General features: G+C 38.5%; 1 protein-coding gene across 2 annotated transcripts; it reads right to left on the bottom strand.

Moving 5' to 3' along the window:
* Positions 1 to 12,521: 12,521 nt before the first annotated feature.
* On the bottom strand, positions 12,522 to 20,587 carry GATA2 (GATA binding protein 2). Of its 2 annotated transcripts, none has more exons than XM_053469586.1 (6): positions 20,379 to 20,587; positions 19,628 to 19,961; positions 17,949 to 18,506; positions 15,972 to 16,150; positions 13,646 to 13,771; positions 12,522 to 12,851 (listed from the first exon to the last, which is right to left on the bottom strand). In XM_053469586.1, exons 2-6 carry the CDS (start codon positions 19,857 to 19,859, stop codon positions 12,552 to 12,554), a joined length of 1,395 nt encoding a protein of 464 aa, XP_053325561.1. In that variant the 5' UTR covers positions 19,860 to 19,961; positions 20,379 to 20,587; the 3' UTR covers positions 12,522 to 12,551. The 2 variants fall into 2 exon arrangements, with proteins under 2 accessions (XP_053325561.1, XP_053325562.1); XM_053469587.1 differs by having other exon boundaries at positions 15,972 to 16,117.
* Positions 20,588 to 23,165: the final 2,578 nt, after the last annotated feature.

Raw genomic sequence — 23,165 nt, 5'->3', positions numbered from 1 at the left:
GTGTTCTTGCCCCTGCAGATGGGATAGAGTAGCAAAGATGACACCTTTTCTGATTTGGGATACGGCGGAAGCTACCTGTTGATGATTGTGGGAATGGGCGTTTGACAGCACTGTAATTACACCGGGTCCCATATGGCGTGGAGTCCTGATTATCACATAGCATCCAACCGAGTCTGCTCCCAACTGGTTCATAGTTATGCAATGCGGCAGCGGCATATGGTCCGGAGTCACGAATTCCCTTAGCATCCGGGGGACTCTGTACCCTGACCTCATTGTGCATCGATTAAATAAAATGTCATTTGCTTGTGATTAGTCGGGGTTCACATTAATATAATCACTTAGCCGGTCCCTCTGGGATCATCCTGAAAGTGAAAGACATGGGAAGTCACTGAAATCACCCTTCACTGCTGATAAAATCATGGTCGGGGAGCTGTTCGATATTCCTGATAATACTGTATAATGCCCCCATAATACCGTGTAATGGACAATTTGGGTCCTTTGGGATGCAGGGAGTTAAATAATTAACTATGTGAGCCTGGGAAGCTGTTAGGTAAACCAGTTTGGGTTTGCTGTAGATGAATGGGATGGGTTTATGGAATACAGATTATGGGACGATCCATGGAACCATGGAAGTTCTATGATTTCAAATTCATCCAGATTTGTATCAATTCCAAAAAAAGCGAATAAAAACACAGTAAATCATTGGTATCTATCTGCCGATCGATCTTTCTGTCTATCATCTCACCATGCGTCTCTCCCTAGACTTAAATTTATCTGTCATTAGAACAAATTTTGGTTTTGTTTATTTATTCCTAGAAGAAGGTCGACTGACAGCATCTTCAGCCTAAGAAGAGTCTTTTTTTTTTCCTTACAAAGGTTATTTATTTTTGTTTGGTCCTTCATGAGCAGACTTGCTGAAGCCGAGACCTACGTCTCCTTGGAAGTGTAAATACTATTGTATTCTTAAATCTATCATCCCCCTGTGGATCTGAATAATTACCAGCTTGTATCAACACACCGGTGTCCAGCATTTGCTGTAACTCAGCAAGTCTCCATGAGCTGTTGCTCTGGGAAACTGTAATTTAACCCTCTAATCTCTGAGCCACTCGATAGGCCCTTTTTCGGAACACTTAGTCTTCCAAAAAAGTTGTTTTTATGTGGCTTTTAATTAAAGTTCGGACTCAGATAAGTATGATTTATTGTCTCCGTTAGATTGGGGTCAAAGGCACAACAGGTGAGGATTACCCCTTTTTATCTTGGAGGGTTGAATAACTTTGGCCCTTAGATAATTTGTATATTAGGGTTACCAAAGTATAGTTATAGAAAACTAGGAAAGAATAGCTGATCGAGCAAGGAATTATAGCCTAACCACAGGGCCACTATCGGGGGGGATACAACCAGTACCCGTGAACGGGGTCCAGGTCAAGCAGGGGGGCCCAGACTCCCTGTTCTGGCATGGGCACCAGCCCCCCCCATTGGTCCTCTAGGCCCGCTACCCTGGATTGGGCCCTTGCAGCCAACTACCCCTGTCTGGGCAGGATTTGTGGCTCAGTTAGCCCTTTTTCCGGACTAGTGGCCCCATTGCAAACATTAGGGCCTGATGACCCCATTGCGAGTAAAGTTTGCACTGGGTCCCACGATGTCTGATGGCAGCCTATTGAGCAACCGGAATTGCAAGCAAATGTAGAGATCAAGATGGGTCTTGATATTATTTCATATTTATGATAAAAATACATATACAGATACCCCAAAGTGCAATGGATAATCGTTCATTTGCATAGCGTGTCACATGATGACATCACACATGTGGGACCCGTTCATCAAACTATTCTGTTACAGTAATGATTTTGTTTAGGTCCCTTTAAGGATATGAATCATTAAGAATGACTCCATAGTTGAAATATTCCAAGGCAGGAATAATGAACATTCTAAATCTGGTGAGGTTTAGAGGAGAGCAGTGTTAATCTGTTTGTTCAACGACATACCGATGACATCACAGGATATGGGCTGGCGCAGAAATGGAATAGAGTGTTGTTTCACACAAGGCGAACAAAGCAAAAGGGACAATCAGCAGGATAGCTGTCGGTGTAGAAACAATTATTAGCTACAAAGTTACCAAAGGTGTTCTACCTAATCTGCCGAATTTAACACTTTTAGAACAAAACGCGGCATTTGAAGAATCATCCCTAGTACTACTGATTGCCCAAACCCTTCCCAGAAATAATTATTTGGCAATGGGTAATTGTCACGTGACACAAAAGCAGACATTGATAGGCTATTGCCATATAACTTTATTAAAACGCGTCTTGAAGGTGTCTATTTTGTTTTATGTTCAGATTTTGGAATATGCACTTTATTTTCTGTGGTCATTTCCATTTAGGGCACAAAATGTGTTTTTTTTTAACAGAATGATACCTGTAGTCGTGAATTTTTGCATGGATGATATTCCCAATCAAATAAATCCGGATTTTTATTTTTTTTTTACAAAAAAATAGTACTAGAAAAATAATAATAAAAAAAATGGAAATGTGAGAACGTCCTAATGAGAGTCTTGGAACGTTAACAAAATAACCCTATTCTTGTTTTATTGTATAAAAGACGCTATTCCTTTGGCTTGTGTGTTTTTCTTATTGTTAACCGGGGCTGTACAGAGTAAAAAGAAAACTTGTTGTTCAAGATTGACCCTGGCTTGGGAAGAAGAAAGCCTGAAGGGTCCTGTATTGGTAATAACTGAACTTAGTGACAATGAAACTTCCGAACTCCAGAGACTCCGTGCTGGCCCCAGGTTGACAGTTTGTCTCCGGGAGCCAGACACTGTTACAGTACGGACGAAAGCCTCGCCCCGGGAGTGGACCACCGGCTGTATAAGTTCAAAAGAAACCCACCCAGCCAGCCAGCCCTAACCACACAGACTGGTGTCCCCTGATAATGAGATTCCCATACAGTCTGCATCGTGTTTGATGGGAAACTGCCAAAACGATTTAAAATCAATCAATAAATAATATTATACAAAAATTGTTTTGCAACATAGCTGTTATAAGAAAAACACATAATCGGTAATTAACACCAGCATTTATTCTGCGTCGGATGGTTTTGTCGAAGTTTTATATTGCTGTTAATTACGTTATAACTTCATTAAATATTTAGGGGAAGATAGGTTAAGAAAAGATATGTTGTGGGTTGGCTATTCTGCTTCCTCTGCCAAATAGAACACTTTATTATAGCATTAGAAGAAAGTCACTTGATACAAACAATAGGTTGATAGGTTGAATGTCTTTATTTTCCATAAGAACAGAATAAAAAAAACTTCTTAAATGTTCAAAATAATTAAACATTTGTGTAGGAAGAATAAAATAATAAATAATGGTTGATGTTGATACATTTTGTTGGGCCAACATAGAAAAAAAGGGTTTTTAGAGAAACATAAGATCTCCTAATCTCATCTAAAGGAGGAACCTCTGATGTTCTATGTTGGCCAATAAGGTATCATCTTAAACAAAACACGCCATTTTTTCTTGGGCCAATGCTGCCATGTCCAGTTTTATTGCATATACATGGATCCCTAAGTAAAAGGATTAAACGTTGACCTTCAAATATAATAATAATCAAACATAACTACAGATAATATGGTATCATACAGCCTACCACAGCATTTTTGGTGAGATCAACTTCCATTAAAGTAAATGGAGACTGGACTTGGATCATGGAGCTTAAAGTCTATAGGTTTGTCTTGAATTGGTCTCCATGTAAACCCTTAATCATTATATGCAGAGTTCATTAAGTTCTTTAGTTGGTTTTCAGAAATAATCAAGAAATGCGTTTAATGATCTAATCTACTACAGCCCGAGGTATAAGGTCAGAATGTTGAAAGGGTTACTCATGAGTTGAACTCAAAGCTGTCCGGGACACAATTCTATTTTGAGTTAAATTATAACTCCTCTCGATAAGTTTTCCCTTTTTTATATATATATATACGGTATATACGGTATATATTATATACGCAACATCTCTGTTATGTTATTCAGCCCGACAAAGCCCTTTCATGTTGGTTTAATTATTTACAGGTGGCTTGGGCCGTTTTATCCGTTCTCGTGATCCTGTTTTGAAATGTTTTTTTCCACGATTCCTCGAGCCGTGTTTTCTATGTTTATGTAAGCTTTCATTTCTTCCACTGGGCCTCAATATCATTCCGCTATTAGATTTTGATTATTTATTTTTTTTTACCACTTTTTTTATGATAATTGAGAGTAATTTCGGGACATGCAAACTTAGACAACCAACAACGCCATTGAAGAAATTACATTTTAATTTAAATACAAATATTATTTGAGTTAGGGGATGTCTGGCTAACAATGAAAACAGCTGTTAAAAGAAACATTACTGTATTGCGTGAGCAGAAATCACACGTGGACCAAAAACTCCCACAATGCCAGAAGGATATACTCCCATAAGGGTGAGAACGGAGATTAAAGTAGGTCCTGGCACTTTAAGGCCAACGGCTGATAAAATGTCGTAGGCAAAGCCACCTGTGGGATACAAGCAGGTGCCTGCTACGCTCTTCTACTTTTACGCTAGAAGAAAGGATCTGATGCAGTAGATGTAAGTGGAAGGGGCCACCAGGCACCAACCCACCATACAATTGCCTGGTTTGGTCAATGGCCAGCTTGGGCTTGGAGTTGTAGTTCCACAGCAGGTGACTGATGCCTGCTGACTGTCCGTGGTATAGCTCGTAGCTTTTTATCATGACAATATTGACAACAATGTATCAACAAGATTAAAGTGTTTCTATTGTTCCTGGCGTCTACAGGTTGACAATAGCCTTGTGTTTGGATTTAAAAAAAAGGACCATCTATTTCCATTCATTGTGACGGCCGCTTAATGCCTTTACCATCTTTACCACCTATGGCCATGATATAAAAATACAATCAATTTTCTCAAATTTAAAGCCCGTCCTTCTTGATCTCCACCTAAAACTTTATTCCCCAGATGCAACAAGCAACCAGACCCCTTCACCAGCCCTGCAGGTACGAAGGATAATCTGGTGGGTGGGATACACGTAACTAAGTCATTCTTTTGTCCCCATTATTTTGGTAACAGATGCTAAAAGCCCAGTGCAGGTGAGCTGCAGGTGAACACACAGTGCAGCTTGGCAGCCAGAAGAATCACTTAATTTCGTTGAACAAGACTTTTCCTTGTCAAGGTTTGAGGCCACTAAACTTCTAGGGTTACATTAACATGAAAGGAGAATGCCTCTCTTAGTGGGTAAAACTGATCCGCAATAACAGGGCAGCGTTTTACCCAGATCCTCTCATTTGCATCTTGGGCTTTCACATTTTTGTTTTGTTTTTTTTTTTGCCACATTATTACTCTGCTGAACTGTTTGTGTGTCCAAAAAGAAAGAGACGTGGTTGTTCTTCTTTAAAGAGCTTAGACAGGGAGATACATTTGTCTCTTCTTAACCTAATTATCCTGTTTAGTTCTGGGCAAAAAGCCCATTTTCAACCACAAGGATCTGTAAGGTACGGTTCAACGGAGACGAGTAAAAGCAGTCACTAAAACAATGCGTTATAAAAAAAAATACAGTGAAAAGGGGACTTAAGTACAACAATCATGATTTGGAAGGATCTAGGATATAAATTGTCCAATACACATATCATCAAAATAATGATATATATATATATATATATATATATATATATACACACATTACAATCATCATTAAGGGTTAAGTTTCTCCACGCCACCAAAAAATACATACATTTGGGGTTGGCCAATTTTTTGGGGTTAATTTTAATAAATTTTCAAAATTAATAAAATAGATTTGCTTACTGATCTGTATGAAATGTGTTGTGTTAAAACATTAAAACTGGTGCTTAAACGGTTAACACCATGGTGACACATCCATTGCAAGGCCTTGTGAATGGGGGCACTCTGCCCCCCCCCCCCTCTATTGTATTAGCCCTCCATTGTTATCCATACAGCATATTCACTGGTTATTACTTAATGTAAATTATTGTATTTTTAGGACAAAGTGTCTCGCTAAGCCATATGCCACTTTTTTTCTTGTCATCTGTGACCTTTTAATATCAAAATATGATGTCAGATATTTCATATTCATTTCAAGTGGATGAAGCTTCTTTAGGTGAAATTCTACAGAATCATTGATTTCATTGACTTCCTCTTTTTTTTATTCATTTAAACCACAAAGAGAAGTCTTGTGAAGCGCTAACAGAATAATAGGATATTGTGCTTCGGGTCTCTTTTTTTGAGGGCTGTGTTTTTGGGACTGTCCCAAACAAAGGGGACTTTCATTAGCCGAAAAAAATAAAAATGTAAACAGGCCTATTGACAAAACTGTTTGATGCAGAACTTCCAAAACTATAAAAAAAAAACATCAAAATAACAGAATAGATAAAAAAACACTGTTACTTTCAAAAAAATATTAACAAACATTATTTATAGATTTTTTTTTGTTTTTACGTTTGATTCTAATCATGATAATTACACAATAAAGCGTCCCATGCAGTAAATGCTGATGTTTATGTAGCTAAATTAAAAATACTGGACGATCTTGGAGGATACGTAAATTTTTTTTTTTTTTGTTAAATAAGATAATATCTAATAAACTTCTCACTGTGGTGGTGATGCCGGTGGTTTAATGATGTCGCAGCTTTAGCCATATTGGCTAAAAATGTAACCAGATATGAAGCAAAATTTCTTGTGGTTTTGATCTGTGTCAATTTATTGTTCTAAATTTTTGTTCTGCTTTTTACTAAACTTCCCATTCCATAGAAAAAAAAGTTGGACCCAAGACAACATCATCTTTGAATGTTGTCTCTTAATGTTGTTTCTTTGTTAACATTAAAAAAAAATCACCTTTATGACAAGTTTTGTTCCCTGTGGCGTTGTGATATATTTGGGATGGCTGTATATTGCCACGTAGGCTACAAAAACATGGAATTCTGGGTACTAACTGGGGCTGCAGCAGTTACGGGGGCTACAGCAGCCATTGTGTGCACAGTGTCAACGGGCTTGGCTGCTTTACACTTAGGCAACCTTTCTGCCTCTCTCAGCATAGGACTTTCTTCTGCCCCCAGCTTCTTTGGGACTTCTTTGGGCCTCCTCCCGGGAGGCCGGTACAACGTGGCATCAGTCATGTATTTATGGAGGTTTCTGGACTAGGACTTAAGAGGAAAGCACCGCTTCTCCGGGTCACCTAGGGGAATCTCCGGGTAGCCAGGACGGCATGACAGCACACCCCACTCTGTGCTCACGTTCCCATTAAAAATAGTGAGTCCCGAGATGTTGGTGGGGCCTCAAACGCGCATCCTGCAAGGGGGGCTCCGAGATGCCGGAGCCAGAAACTTCCCAGGTATGAACCCCAGGGAGCAAGTTCTCCCAGTAGGGTGATCTTTGCCTGGTGATCATACCTGAGAACTCTCCCGTTTTGACCCTCAGGCATGGCGGCAATACATCACAAGGTTTTTCAGCCTATACACTGATACCCACTGCATAGTTGCGCCACCCCAACTAGAGTACCAAATAACTGCCAGTAAAATATTTTTTTCCCCCTCAACGTGCGGACAAAAATAATCTTCGACTTTCACACAAATAAAATGTTCCCATGCCTTTGGAGAGCTTTAGATCTTTGATATTGCATTTAGTAATTTTCAACAGATGGGGAAGCCATTTCCTTTACACATTTCATTTCCTGTACACTTTCTTAGCAGGTGTCTGCACTAAGACACAACAGGAAGTGGAGTGCAGAAGAAAATTGTTTCCCCCAGTCTGCTGGGGGAGGAAAAAAAAAGGGCTCTATCATGATAAGATTCCTTCATCTAAAGAAATTAGTATTTCAGCTAGAGTGGATTTTTAGTTTTTAATAAACCTTAGCATTACACTCGACGACTTCTATTAGATAATGGACAATATTTCTATATTTTTTTGTTCTTTTTATGTTATTTTTTATATATAATCTTAATAGGGTGTCACTTTAAGGCACGTTTCCTCTATAGTTCAACGAGATGTCACGAGTAGATGTTGCAAGGTAGGGGTCAGGTGTAGTAACTCGGAGAGGTTTGATCAGTTCCACATTTAATTCTCACAGTGCAGACAGAAGGAAAGATTTGTGAGTCTCGAATTGTTCATAGACTGGGTGCAAACAACTAAGAGAGTGCTCCAATTAAAGCAACCCTCTCATTTGTCACAATTACAGGGGACAATCAGGAGATCTTTTTCTTTTACTTCATTGTATATCCTCCAAGTGGCCGGGAAGCCAAAGGAATGTTGGACAGTATAATTGTACGATGATTAATTAGGAGACCCGTAATTAGCATAACTGCAGCTTACTCGGTTCATGGTAAAAAGTCTTGCATTTGAAATCTCTTTTATATTTTCAGACTTTTTTTTTTAACGCAGAGAACTTAAAGAACTAGCGAGTCTCACCATTTTGGATGAGATTCTGATATTTAATAACATACATGTAATATTTGTTTGTAATGCATCCATACGTAGTATATCTTAATGTTTCATACTAGCATGAACGATAACAAAATGAAATGTATCCTACACGTTTCTTCTGTTTATTCACAAAACTCCCAAATTAGCCCAAGCGAGGTGATTATTTTTGGGGGAAAAATCAAGAATGATCACCCTAAGTATTTGCTATAAATTCCTAGACAAATCAGAAGCCACGGCAGCCTTAGGTTAGGAGCATTTGACCCGTCTATGAAAAATCTTCCGTGATATGGAATCCTACCAGGTGGGCTTTTTAACATGAATTCTCGTCGGAGTGGTCTGTAAGGTTAAAGGGACACTCCAGCCATCATCTCCAATTTAATCCATATGATAGCTCCCTTCTCTTCCATTGGTCTCAAGTCAAATGTCTCTTTAAACATCACAATATCATATGATCCAACAGCACTAACCTGAACTTGCGAATGAATGGAACAAAACATGGCTTTTCTTAAAGAAAAACCTTTAAAAAATTGACCCCCCCCAAAAAAAACACTCAGGACCCCACTAGTAATTCTACTAATTTATGGTTTATGAGGTGTGAGCTGTGTTCCATTAGTGATTCAGAGTATAAGGAGAGTAACCGCTAATTACCAGTCATTCACTAGGATTTGTTTTCGACGGAGCCGCTGCGAAGCCTACCTGGGAATATGAGTTAGCGTCATCCAGCTGAACTGGTTCCCAGTAAAAGCTGATTGTTCTAATTACCATTGGCTGTTCCATAATTAGGCCTAAGTGTACCCATGGAAGTCAAAAGTGAAATTGTGACCTTCTTGGCTTTTAGCATCATTAAATTCATTTATTTAAACCACCAATAACATGTTGTTTTTGCCTTTCAATCGCTGTAGTTGTTTTTAGAGTTATTTGACTTATATGTAATGGATAGATTTACCTAAGTGATGTTGAGTTCAATAGCAATTTGTGGCAGAAACCTACATAATTCTCCTTCCCCCCCCCAGCCCTGAACTCTTCTTAGCTTCCACCAAAGGGGTGCAATTAGTTAATTGGGAGAAATGATCACGCAGATCCTGGGAACAGGAAGTAAAAATGGCTGCTCCGTGGTAGTCGGGCTCCTTATTTGGTAGCGTTTCAAATTCTCTTCAAGGTTCAAAAATCTAAATTACCAACAACATCTCTAATGGGTATGTCCTTCTTAGGAACAAACAGATAAGAAATGCATAGACATACTGGAGGCAGGGAAAGACGGAACTATTACAACCGTGAAGCGCTCTGTTTAATAATGTCCTGATGACATTTATGTGCACTCAAATATCGGTGTTGTAAAGTACGGGGTTGTCAACCACACCATGTTGTAATCCGGAGCCAGACAGGTTTCCACTAGAGGAGACTATGTGGTGCAATCACATTCACAGAGAATTTTAACAAAATATAATCCGATATTTAGCCCTTTGTGCATTAGATAGGCATAAAGGGTGGACGAGATATAGTGAATGAATGAATGAATGAATGGAGGAATGAATAGTTCTTATTATCTGCCAAGTTGTACTGAAATTGTAGACAAATGTGGTTATTTTTCTTGCTTCTACGTCTATATGTAGGCCGCTAAAACCAGGAACAGAGTGCACTTGACCAGTGCTTTATGATATATAGCAGAATGATACCTGGTAAAGGCCAATATAAGGGTAAGCAGATATAAACAGAGACTGCCTCTGGAAATGCAGGACAGTTGGCTGTACATAATAGAAAATACCCTTTTATTTAGTTCTAAAGCCTTCTGCCCCTTAAGATCGCCTTCTATACCAAAGCAGTTACCTACAATGAAACGTATCTCTTGGCTCAAGTAACCTATTATGCAACATACACACACATACAAAAAGCTGCATTTTCACAAAAAAAAGTGATTTTATTTTTAGCAGTATTCACTTTCATGGAATAGGAGTATAGCATACACTTTTTACAGACAATATATAAACATGGTGTACAGAATTGACAATAACTTAAGGTCACTAATTAAAATAAACAAATCCAAAAAAAAAAAAAAAAAATACTGTAGAATTTTTAAGCTGATACAAAATAATTTATGTCTGGACTGCAGAGGTTCGCTCCACAGGCTGGCAAAATATTGCACTTTCATTTCTCTTGTATCAGTAACAATTTCCCATAACCCACCCCCTATAAAAAAAAAAAAAGGTACAAAACAATTTACAACTTGTACCATTAAAGTTTAACCGCAATGCAACCAGGGGACCAGAGCAATGGATTGTAAGCTCCTCTGGTTTCAAAGTGATTTTAAAGGACCACTTATTTTTTTTCCACCCGGCACAACCAGTTTGCTTTTCCTGATTCGACTTTCCCCCCAAGTTCCACGTCTCTCCTGAAAATTTACTCTATATTTTTTTGTTGAGTTGTATAATTTATACATCAGAGCAGAAATGTACATTTTTTTTTGTTCTATTTTTGTTAGGTTCTCCCCAAAATATCTGGGTTAATCAACGGTAGGGACTTTTTAGTATTCTTCATTAAATAGAATTATATACATCATTATGTTATGCTGAGCATGGCCTATTAAAGATGTTTTGAATTCAAACAATCGATATATTACACTTCTCCATGGAAAGAACATTATGTTTTGGCATGTGTTACAAGAAAACAATGTTTATTTTCTTATAATTTGAGAAAAGTAAATTTATAAGGAAAAGGAGTTTTCAGTTATTTCCTACTCGAAGCCTTACAGCAGGGAAATGGGACATCATTTTTGTTGACAACCTTGTAGTCTAATTAAGCCCTTATCTTCCATCCCTGCGACCTATATTTCCAGATATTTCCATAGTAACGTAAAAGACTAAGATCTATGAGAACATGCGCACATTAGAACAATACAATCCCCGTTTGCGATATAAATTTGGAGACCTCTACATAAAACTGTCGTTAAAATGCAAGTTCCTCCCATATTGATGCAAAAAAAGTAAATCGTTTGATATAGCTTTAAAATGTTTCAAATTGTGCTGTTTTTAACGGGGGGAATTGTTTTCTGTTGCACTTCCTGTTGTATCCTGTATCAGCTTCCTGCTCAGAAAGTATTCATGAGACTAAGTGCAAAGGAAACTTCTTCCCCCAGCTTTCAGGGAGAAAACAGCACATGAAGATTACGGTATTGCACGCTCTGCCAAGGATTGAAGACATTTATGCGTATAAACTGCTCCTTCACTCATAAAGAACTTTTAATTTGGCTATAGTTTCTTTAAAAAGATGATTTTTTTTCCCCCTTTCTTTTTGTGGGACAGCAAATCTGAGTTCAAGGAAATCTGGCGTAGGCAAAACAATGTCAGGGAACATGGCCAAGGAACACGAGAAAGTCCAAAAACTCTAGCCCAGGTGCAATCACTTAAAGCGAACCACATTAAATAATTTTCAATGTTTGTTTGCTTTCATGGTTGGTTATTCCAAAACCTCTTTACCCTAAGCCCTCCGGCTACAAAGGGGTTAAAGGTAGGTCAGAAATATTACGGTGGTCTTGTCCGAGGAGACGGAAACTTGGAAGAGCCAAAAAGCGGCAGAATAGAGGAAACCGTGACAAGATTGGAGGCGGATTAAAAATAAATCTGGAGCGAAAAAATAAATAGTTTTTTTTTTGTTGTTGTTGTTTTACTTTTTTAAAATTAAACCTTAAATGTAAATTTTTATATAAAGTTGTCTTTTTTTTGAAACAAGTCTGCAGTACAAATCCAGCATGATCTACCACCGGGTCCTTTTCCACCCACAAGAGACTATTAATATATTTACAATATTCACAGTAATATTCAAAAGTTGCATCCAACTTTTTTGGAACCTTCACCACAGTTTGGTCATCAAGTGGCCAATGAACCATTCCATACCGAGTCCGGGGGGGGGAGCAAAGTGCTTATCTGGTCCCACCAAGTAGTCCTGCTTAAGTCCGACGCTAAGGTCTATCTGATGCAACCATCAAGGTGCAAATCAGTGGTCCGTGAAATGTTGGAAGGACCCAGGGACAGCCACTTTGCACTTGCACTGTCTGTTTAGTTTAGTCTTTTTTGTTTGTTTGTTTGTTTGTTTGTTTATCCCATTGCTGTCACCATGCTGGATGGATGCGGATGCCCAAAAGAGAGACTGGAGGAAGGATGAATCGGGGTCGGTGTCTGCAAGATATGACCCGAATGGCTGAAGTGACCCAAATGCCCCATAGGGCCCATGTGACTTGCTAGGGCAGCCGCGCTGAAGGGAGAAGACTTCTCCTGCATACACTTGGAAAGTTCCTCAAAACACTCAGAGCCTTTTTTGTTTTTTTTGGATTTGTTGGACATTTTCCGATTTCTTGTCTGAATTCCTTCCTTTTTCATGGTCAGGGGCCTGTTCACCTGTAACAAAATACACGAAGATCAGTCCCGTGCTAATTTAAACCAGGTATACGAAGAATATTTGAGCAAATGCCTCCCAGACCAGATCTGCTATGTCAGAAGTATTTGTTGCAAACTTAAGACACATCAAACGTATTATTCAATAATAAACGATAAAACGCATAGTCATAGACGATTTGCTTTCTCCAAAGACGTACCAGATGAATCAACCCTTTCTTTATATATGACCAAAGACTTCACGACGGCCTTTGATAAATCAAAACCATATTATCCGGGGGCTTTCTATACATCATTTTTATCCTCGATGGTTGCTTTGCAAAGCATGCCACCTCTGGCAGTGCAACAGTTAAAATTGCAACAATTTAAATTCCTTGTCTTTTGGACAAAATGAGTTTAACCTCAATGATTGTCCTTTCACAGGGCGTCAGAAGCCAAGCTGTTGGGTTGTAAAGTCATTCAATGTAGCATCACCATGCTAGAGAATGAATGGCAACAGAAGTCCCAATGGGACAACCGTACGTAACAAATGAATGCATGGGGGGTTAATGCAAGCCAAGCTAAACCATACCACAAGGATGGGCAACTGTTGCTCTGCAGCTGTCATTGGACTACAATTCCCATCATCAGCAGGATGGTTGTGGTTGTCTGGCATTGGCATGCATGGCACATGGGTGCGCGCATTTTGCTACATTACACAAGCCCATGTGGCACCGTGAGACAGCCCAGGTTTTGTACTTTTTGGGTAATATACACTCCCCGATGCATGCACTACACTCATCGCTCACTCAACTTACATTGTGCAGCTTGTAGTATAGCCCGCATGCGTTGCACACCGGGTCCCCATTTGCGTTGCGCCTCCATAATGTCGTCGTCGTAGTTTGACAGTTGGCACAGCAGGTTCCTGCTCTGCGAGCTGCAGACTTTAAATTAAAAAAAAAAAAGAAAAATATTAGTGAATTAATAAAAAAAATAATCATCGCACATTGTAGCACAAATAAAAAAAAAAAAAGACTTTATAAACCTTTAAATGCCAATATGGAATAATGCATTGGGCTAAGCCACCTTACAACTGTGAGTCCTTTTTAACCCTTTAATACCAGTGAAAATAGTAACCATCTAAGTATTCAGAGAGTGCAATCTCATATGATAAGAATAATAACATTTAGACACATTATTTACAGTAGCTTTGTTTTGCATGGCTTATGGATGGCAGACCTTAATTATACTATATATATATATATATATATATATTATATATATATATATATATATATATATATATATATATATACACATGTTCCAGGGTTTCTTGGTGACTTTGCATGTATACATGATATTACATGATATTCTGAAGATCACTGTTTTAATCAATGGCAAGTAACATTATGCACCATTTTAATTTATTATGAGCCTAAAACATTCTAAAGCACTAAACAGTGTTTTTAAACAATCAGACATCTGGGGATTTAAGATCTTCCAGGCTTACTTACGAAACAGTCTTAAGGAGTGTCACCTATGAGAGGTGACTCACAGAAATCCCCCACAGATGACTAAACCTTACTTTTTCTTTTAGTAAACTCCCCCATCTGTTTGTTGTCAATAAAGGGTTAAACCAATCTGACTTTTTTTTTTTACCTCCCTCTACCCAGACTTTCCAAGAAAACACAGCCCTGTTATAAAAATCTATTTATTTTTCTTAACCTCTCAGGCATTATTAGCAGAGTATTGGATATTTCAAAACAGCCCACACCACTGCCTGCCTCGCCTAGGGTAAACTCTCGAAAAGTTTTTTTAATGTACGGGAAACAGAGACACAAAGTTTCCTTATCAGCACAGAACACATATCCGGATAGGAAACTAGAAGCATGATCTCAGATGGGACCATTTACAACAAAGAAAAAGGCCCCACATACAAAAGTGTAGGTGACTCCATGGAAAATTAATTGCTAAAAAAAAAAAAAAAAAATTGGGATTGTCTGAGTTGTAGGGGAGGAAAAAATGCAGCTCAGCCAGCAGACTACACAAGGCAATGACTCCATACCCTTTCAAAAAGGCACATTTGGAGCAGGGTGTTCCCTTGATGTATGGGGCAGATAAAAGGTAATCACAAATTGGAGGGTGACCCTGTTTATTGTGGTTTTTTTAAAAAAAAATATTTTTTTTTTCCACTAAAAAAATAGTGTTTTAAAAAAACAGTATTTTCAGTGTTATTTTATTATTGCATGGCTGTTGTGTTTTTCAATACTGATATATGTTAAGCATGTTTACACACCTGCCTATACACACAAACAATGCAATAATATGTGATGGTTAACTATTTAAAGGTTGCTCTCTCAGTAAAGAAATAACCAGTTTATTTCTGTGATATATTTTATAAATACTTCTATTGAGCCTTTCATGGTTTGTTAGCATTTGGGGTAAAAAAGTAGTCCATGTCTCAGCTACTCTCCTCCAGGGCAGTAAACAGAACGTTTGGCAGTTTGCAAAGGAATTACCCCTGGGGGGCTTATCTGCCCCTTGTGTGGCACTAGTTTAGACGTGGAAAAGAAGGGCGTTGTTTATCTACAAAACCCGTAAATGTTACCCCTAACATTGATCAGGGGGTCATAGAAAGGGATAAGAAGGTCAGATTGTGTGTCTCCTTGACTAGTGTGATGGGAGTTGAAATGTAATCCCCTCCTCTTAATATCCCCTCTTATCACACTGAGCTGTACAGTGGGACCACTGGATTCCTTTTTTTTACTCGAGAACAAGAATGCCATTAAAATTAAGATCCAAAATATTATTTAAAAAAAGTCACTACAAGACTTTCTATATTATTATTATTATTATTATTATTATTATCATTATTATGTCTAACCTTAGAAGATTTATTCAGAAGGGCATAAAAAAACAATAAAACAATAAAAAAGAATCTAATCTGTAATTCTTGATCAACCCAAATTTTTTTGGGTTAGTAAAATAACCCATTTTCTGAAAATGCAAGATTAGAACTATTGTCAGGATCAAAGATCCAATAATTTCTGGGTGATAGTGGATGATGCCCCCACCACAGTTTAGCCCACCATTGGCACCAGACCCCCATCCCATTTTAGCCAACCAGCAGTAGCAGACACTCACCAGTCTCCTTTTGGGTTTAATGAGTGGTCGGTTTTGACCATTCATTTTGTGATAAAGTCCACAGGCATTGCACAGGTAGTGTCCAGTCCCATCTCTCCTCCAAAGTGGTGTGGCAGTGGCACCACAGTTCACACATTCTCTCCCTTCTAAATGGAAATACGAAGAAACCGGATTTCTTTCTTTAAAAACAAATTCACAATATTTTTGCACCTTCCTTTAGACATAACAATCATCACATATGGCATTTTCACCCCAATCCCACATGACCCCCGACCACACAAAATAATCCAAATATACAGTTTAATCCAGACATTGTTTTCAAGATCACATTTATTAATTCGTTCTAAAATGAATTTTAAATGCACTTTATAAGGATTTTTATTTTAAAAGCCTATAATAAACGTTTGGGGACAGTCCTAAAAATATTTTTATTTCATTGCTGACCTTCCAAACTGACCCCTGGCACACAGAGTGTTAAATGGGATGTGTAGATGCCATTTCTTTTATAATAAAACATGCAAATGATGATCAAAACATTTATTTTTTATATTGCTGATATTTGAAAGGACACTGGAATATTAATTTAAATGGGTTTACATTAAAAAATCGAATGTATTTTTTAGCAAAAATTTAGCATAGAAATAAATGTCCATTAGATTATACACCATTAACCCTTTCAATGTAGGAGGTTAAACATTATCTTGAGATGCTAGTTTACAAGGTTAAAGTCCCAGTGGAGAGTTAACATGTCACCATGATTTGTAGTTCACAATTGTGTGATGTGTTTATGTTGGTGTCCTTGCTTAGCAATAAGGCACTGTTATTAAATTTGACTTTGGCTGAATTCAATCAATTTAAGTAACATTGGGACGTTTGAAACTTAATTCTGCCCCTTAATTCCCTGTTTTAGCAGGACTTTTTTTTACCAATCCTTGATTTTTTTTCAGTAACAGTGGCATTTTTTTCCCCTGAATCACATTAAGCTAAGCTTTTAAGATATTACCCTTAAAAATAACAAAACATTTGTACGTTAAAATAATTGAATGTAGTTACAAAATTAACGCTAATCGAAACAAGATAACAAAGTGAGTGATAATTTGATACTTATTATAACCGACAATTCTTAATTCATAGTGTTGTGAATTCGATTTAAACCTCATCACTCCTTCTAAACCACTTTCGTTCAACAGAATTAAATTGATAAAATACAAAATAAATTGTGCATTAATCTCCCTGGTTTCTCTAAAAATATATATATCTATAATATTTTAGAGATTAGGTGTTAAAATAATATATATATATATTTGCAATTTTTATGGTTACATGTGTAGTTCAATATTTTATTTCAATATTAAGCACGACGTTTTTTTTAGTCATTTGTGGGTTTGAAATATTTTTTGTACAATAACAGAACTAAAATTAATTTTAGATGAAAAACAGATATATATTTTACTTTAAAATTATTTCATAAAATATGTTAATCTGTAAAATTATTTATTATTTATTATTTATACATTATTTTGTATGGGCTTTTTTTTATTTAGATTTTTTATCTATGTATGGAGACAGCTATAGCATTAAGAGGCAGAACATTTTAAAATTCTCTTTCTTGATCTAAAATAAGGGGTTTTATACTGGAATAATAATTTACATCTGGGCTTTAATATACATTTCACTAAGTGGGACCACTGACACAGGTATAGAGAGACCCAAAGGGTATAGAATTATATTGGGGTCACCTGCACCTGTGGGTGGATTATGGACATGTTGGTGGCTGCATATAGTATTTTGTAGGTATTGAGTGTGAGTGTATTGTTTTACCTACATGGCTGATCATTTTTAATTATATTAAGTCGTTTTGTTGAGTTTTGATGCATTTATAAAGATTGTGACGTGTAGCAATTGATCATTGTACCCCTTAAATTTCTAGTTTTTACCTCCCCCCATTCCCATAGAAAGGTAGTCATGGTTTCTTACCTGAGCACGATCTGCTCTTGCTCCTCTGTTTGGGGGTGAAGCTTGAGGCTGGGCCTCCCAGGAGGCTGCCAGGGTGGAAGAGACCACTGCTGTAGTCATGTGCTGCGGGCACATAGGAGGGGTAGGTCGGGATGGGGTGGTGAGTGGACGGCTGAGCACCCATGGGTGCCAGGCTGCTCCTCAGGGGGCTGCCCCCCTCCATCTTCATGCTCTCGGACAGGGACACCTGGTACTTGATGCTGTCCTTGTCCTCCGCCCGGGTGGAGGAAGGTGGGGAGGCTGCGCTGCCGGGGTCCGGGGACACGTCCTTAGGAGGGGTAGGTGGGAAGCCGAACAGGTGCGGGCTGGAGTGAGACGAAGTCGGGCCGCCCGAGGAGCCCCCGCCCGGGTACAGGGAGCCGCCGGCCGCTGGGTGGAGCGGGGTCTTTGCGAAGGGGCTCACCGTCCAGGGGTTATGGTGATGGGCGGCGGACAGGGCAGACTTTCCGCTCTCCAGCCAGGGCAAGCCGGGGCTGTGGAGGAGATGAGGCCGGCACATCTGGCTGCTGGTCAGGCGAGCTGCAGGGGGGAGACCGGGCATGAGCTGGGGGTACTGGGCATATACACATCTATCACATATATCACATTTATATTTATCTATACAATGCAGCCTAGAGATCTGGGCACCTATATAACAGGCGATCACATATAATAATATATTCATGGCATAAACACTTATGTTATAGGAGAAATGACTGCGTAATTAAAGACTTAAGACTCGGGACAAAACTAGAGATCTCGTATACGATCGGGAATAAGGACTTTAAAGCCCAAATTCTGGATAATAAAAGAAGCCATCTCAGGGTCATTTAAACGGACATCAAAGGTTACCTTTAAAATATTGAGACATACATTTGATAAATATCACACCTATGTCCGCAAGTCAAAAAATAGTAGTTTTTTAAAGTGTGTATTTTAGGGAAGATGTGCACAAAATTACCCCAAATCCTAATTACCCCAGTAAAGGCAATAAAATGTAACTAAGCGTGAAAACTCTCTACGTGTAATCCATTAGGAGTAAGAGGGAAGAGGAGGGGGGGGGTAAAGAAACGAATTACAGAGGGATTGGGGAAGGCGAAACCCTAAACTGGGGAGAATCAGGCAGAAAACCGGAGTCACATGACGCTGCCTGATATATTCTGGAGAAACTACTTTTTTTCTCAACAAATATCCAGAAAGGAAAAGTTTGATCCAGAAATAAGAAAGGCAGGATACAACCCCAAAAATTACTTGGAGAACTTAATCTCCTCTCCAGAAAGTAAGAATAATTTCCTATTATTTATCACCCCTCCCTTTTCATATTGTAGGGTTCCCCTTTGCACTTCCTTATTTTGGGGTGGAGGGGCTTGAATTTGTATTTTCACTTTTTTATATAATTGTTGCACAGTTTCTGTTTTGGACTTTGCTTTTAATTACACATCAGCTGAGATGTTGTAATAGACATTATGAAACATTCCTTTGAAGGCAACAAGAAGTGTCTTAAATAATGCCCCCACTCCTGGTGCATTAAGGGTTAACTGATGCAAAGATATGAGTTGCCACTGGATCGCTACAGATAATGCACTTTGGGTATTTTTAAATACATATCAGTCCATTTACCCCCCCAAAAACCCACCTAGGGTATAAAATAATAAACTTACCATGAGCCTGGCTGTAAGATACTCTGGCCCTGGCATGTGCAGAATTGGTGTAGTAAGGGTTGCCCTGTGAGTCCAGATGATTGAAGAATACATCCACTTCATCAGGAGGAAGGAGCTGTGTAGGCTCCATGTAGTTATGTGTCAGTCCTGGGTGGTGGGAGTCTGGGTGCTGCCCATTGAGGACTGCATGATGTGCCATCCAGCGAGGCTGGTCTGTGGCCACCTCCATCATGAGACCTTCAATTCTCCGAAAATATCACAAAGTGCCTTCTTGATCAGGCTTTGGAAAGTTAATTCCCTTTAAATCCAGAAAGTCTGAGTCATGCAGCAACACCTGTAAACAAAAGCGTGTTAAAATCCCCAAATTTGTATTTTGGTTTCAATGCATTTCCAAACCCTCAACCTATTTTTTTTTTTTTATCTCCAGAACCTTCCTTACCCTAAATGTTCAGTAGTTCAGCAAATACTTAAGATCCGTACAGATCCTCTCTGTGTTTTCATGCAACATAATAAAAGCAGCTGAGTGATCACCAGAATATAAGCACCCCTGCCCCTCCCTCTGTCCCCTGCAGTAAGGGTTCAGATATTTGCATGCATCCTTTGATCAGATCTGTTGAGATCGAGAACACAAGTCCCTCTAGAATGTTGCCCTGGATCTGGAACCCCCTCACCCAAAAGAGATACAATGTAGCAACGATACTTTGTAACAAGCAACAGAACAGAACAGTTACAATACAGAAGGGTTACTTACAGGAGCGATCCAGAAGTGTGTTCCCAAATAAACCCCCCGAGATCAAGAAGTGTTGCAGGATCCAATGAGTGGGACTTGGAGGAGTAAGAGGGAGAGCAGGGGATTAGAGGCTGTTACTCAGATGTCAGCCTCTACGTTTCTGGCCTCCACTGAAACATCCAACAGCATCCTATGTCAGCCCTGGCGCCAGCTGGACTCACTTCACTAGACATGAACTAGTGAGACAAATAACCCCAGGACAGCCAATCACAGGCCGCCTCCAGCCAGCCCTGCTCTGCTATTGGTCACTCCTCTAAAAAATGCACATTCCCTAATTCACTCCAAATATCTAAAGGGGGGCTTCATTAGTCTGTCCATTTAATGGGAGGGATTGTTTTGTTTTACATTTACATACAAGCTGCAGTATACATTCTGCTCACAGGATTATCTAGCGATCAATCATCCAACTATAAATCTATTTATCAACCATCCATATATATCCACTTATATTTAATTATTTATGAATAGTACTTTAGTTCAAGATATGAAAATAACATAAAAAAGAATAAAAAAGGAAAATAAAAAAGAATAATAAAACAATTCAGAATATGCCCCCTTCTTAATTTCTTGATTCTCCTTCAATATATAGTAAAAATCGTCCACACGCCTTTAATATATGTATAGTTAAATATTTGTAAATAAATTAATATACATATGGGTCTATATGCCTGTTAGATACCAGTAAATATGATTTATTTTATTATTTACGGAGCAACACGTCGAGCTGTTCTCCAGAATACGAATAAAATGAATTCATTTTATATTTAAGATATTTAGATTTTTTTACTGATTTATACCGAAACATACTCAAAGATTTTGTCATATTTCCAATGTGTGTCCTGTAAAGGCAATGCGCAGAATTTTTTCCTTATATTTTAATAGATTGGGAGCAAATGTTATGTTTAACAACAAAGATGAAATTATACAAATATTATATTGTAGTAAACAATATAAAAATATATTAATGTACATGTATTTGTGTTATTTGGGGTTCCTGGTTAGGCCACAAACTGAATTTGCTATTATGAAAAGAGGAAAAATATGCAGAAATAAATTAACAGAAATATTTTTCATGAAATCCCTCAAGAGTAAAAAAAAAAAACCCAAACATATATATTTATGACCATATAACAAACATGCAAGTATAGGCTTATCATTTAGAATCCCACCCTAGTGCAAACACACCCACAATGATAATTAAGAAAATAGATGCTAATTAACCCATTCGCCCCCAAAAGGCCAATGAGGCTCATTAGCTTTCATTAAGTGTGTTAATGTAAATAGTTTATTGTGGACAATGTTTGTACAGTAAATACAGTTTACTTATTGCATGGGCAGACTGATCAAAATGGGTGGGTAGGTGGCAAAAGTGGGGCACTGGCCACTGCTGTGGATGGGGCTGTGTCTTTGTTCAAGGTGTGTTTTGTTGTTTCTTGAGTGTTTGTTTTGTTTTTACATTAGTTGTCTCTTTCTTTAGGGGGAGGGGAGACTTAAAGGCCTGAAAGTTAGTAATTAGGTAATAGAAAGCCGGCTTTTGATGCTCCGTCTCTTATTTTGCCAATGCAGCCATCAAGACGCCTGGACTCTGACGTCACCCAGCCCTGCCAAATTCACAAGAAAACCAACCTTTTCTTCTATTTTTTTTAATAAACCTTCGACACCCTCTGGCTAAAATAGGGGGTGGAAGCATCCTATTGCATGGAAACATGGGATCCCCTTTTTATGGAGGACCCTCAGAGCTTGGATTCATAATTAAAGCAACTGGGGAAGAATAGAAATGCATGTTTTTTTGTTGTTTTTTTTTTTTTTAAATCTAATTACTGTTATCTCACTTATTAGCCAAACAGAAAAGCGCATTAAGTAATATACTTGTTGTGTCTCAAAATATATAGTCAGTTTAACTATAAACAGCTTTTTAAGAGCAAGTGACCATTAACATAACCATAATTATTGTATATATAATAAATATATTACAGATCTTTTGTAATGGCAAAATGCAATCTTATATCTTCCCTGAACCCACATTGTAGGAGAGACTGGGACTGATGCAGAACATCGTGGGCTGAAGAGCTAGCAATCCCCTTTGGTGAAGAATTTGGAAGCGATCCTTTCGTCCTTCCATCAAGCTAATAGAAAATACATACTTTATTTTTGGATCTCGTATATCTAGCCCTTTTCCTAAAACAGTAGAGGGACTGTAGCTATCTGAAACATATCTGGAGAGGACATGGTTAAATCACAAGATGCCCTCTCTACTTTGCCTTTTATATTTGTCTCAAAATAAGGACAGAGAAGTCATAACTCTGTTGCAAACGAGAGGTAAAGGATCAGCACTTTGTTCCAGCACGGGAGAGGTTAACCCCCAAAGAGTCAGGCAGTAGGAAATGTATGTGCAGACAGAGGTTCTGTGTTTGGGAGAGGGAGGTAAATCCGGATCTCCGGACACTGCTCTGCTTGTCCCAGGGTGAAGAAAGAACTCAAAAAACTCCCGACTCACTATTTCTTTTTTTCACTTTTCCCAAAACTGGATTCTTTTCTGCAAACTGGGTCACCCTGAGGTCCAAAAGCCTGGATGTGTGTGTGGGGGGGGGGGCAGATGACAGGGGCCACCTCCTTGCATTGAAACTCTCACAATGTGGATCCTTCAACTGGCAGATCATTCAAGACTTTGGGGGTCATGTCAGATGGAAAAGGGGCTTTGATTTGGGGGTATCTGATGAGGATCCGTGGGAAAAGTTGCATCCATTC

This window comes from Spea bombifrons, chromosome 6 (genome assembly GCF_027358695.1).
Source record: "Spea bombifrons isolate aSpeBom1 chromosome 6, aSpeBom1.2.pri, whole genome shotgun sequence".
NCBI lineage: Eukaryota > Metazoa > Chordata > Amphibia > Anura > Pelobatidae > Spea > Spea bombifrons.
Note: the sequence above shows the minus strand (reverse complement) of the source record. Positions and strands in the feature narration are given on the sequence as shown.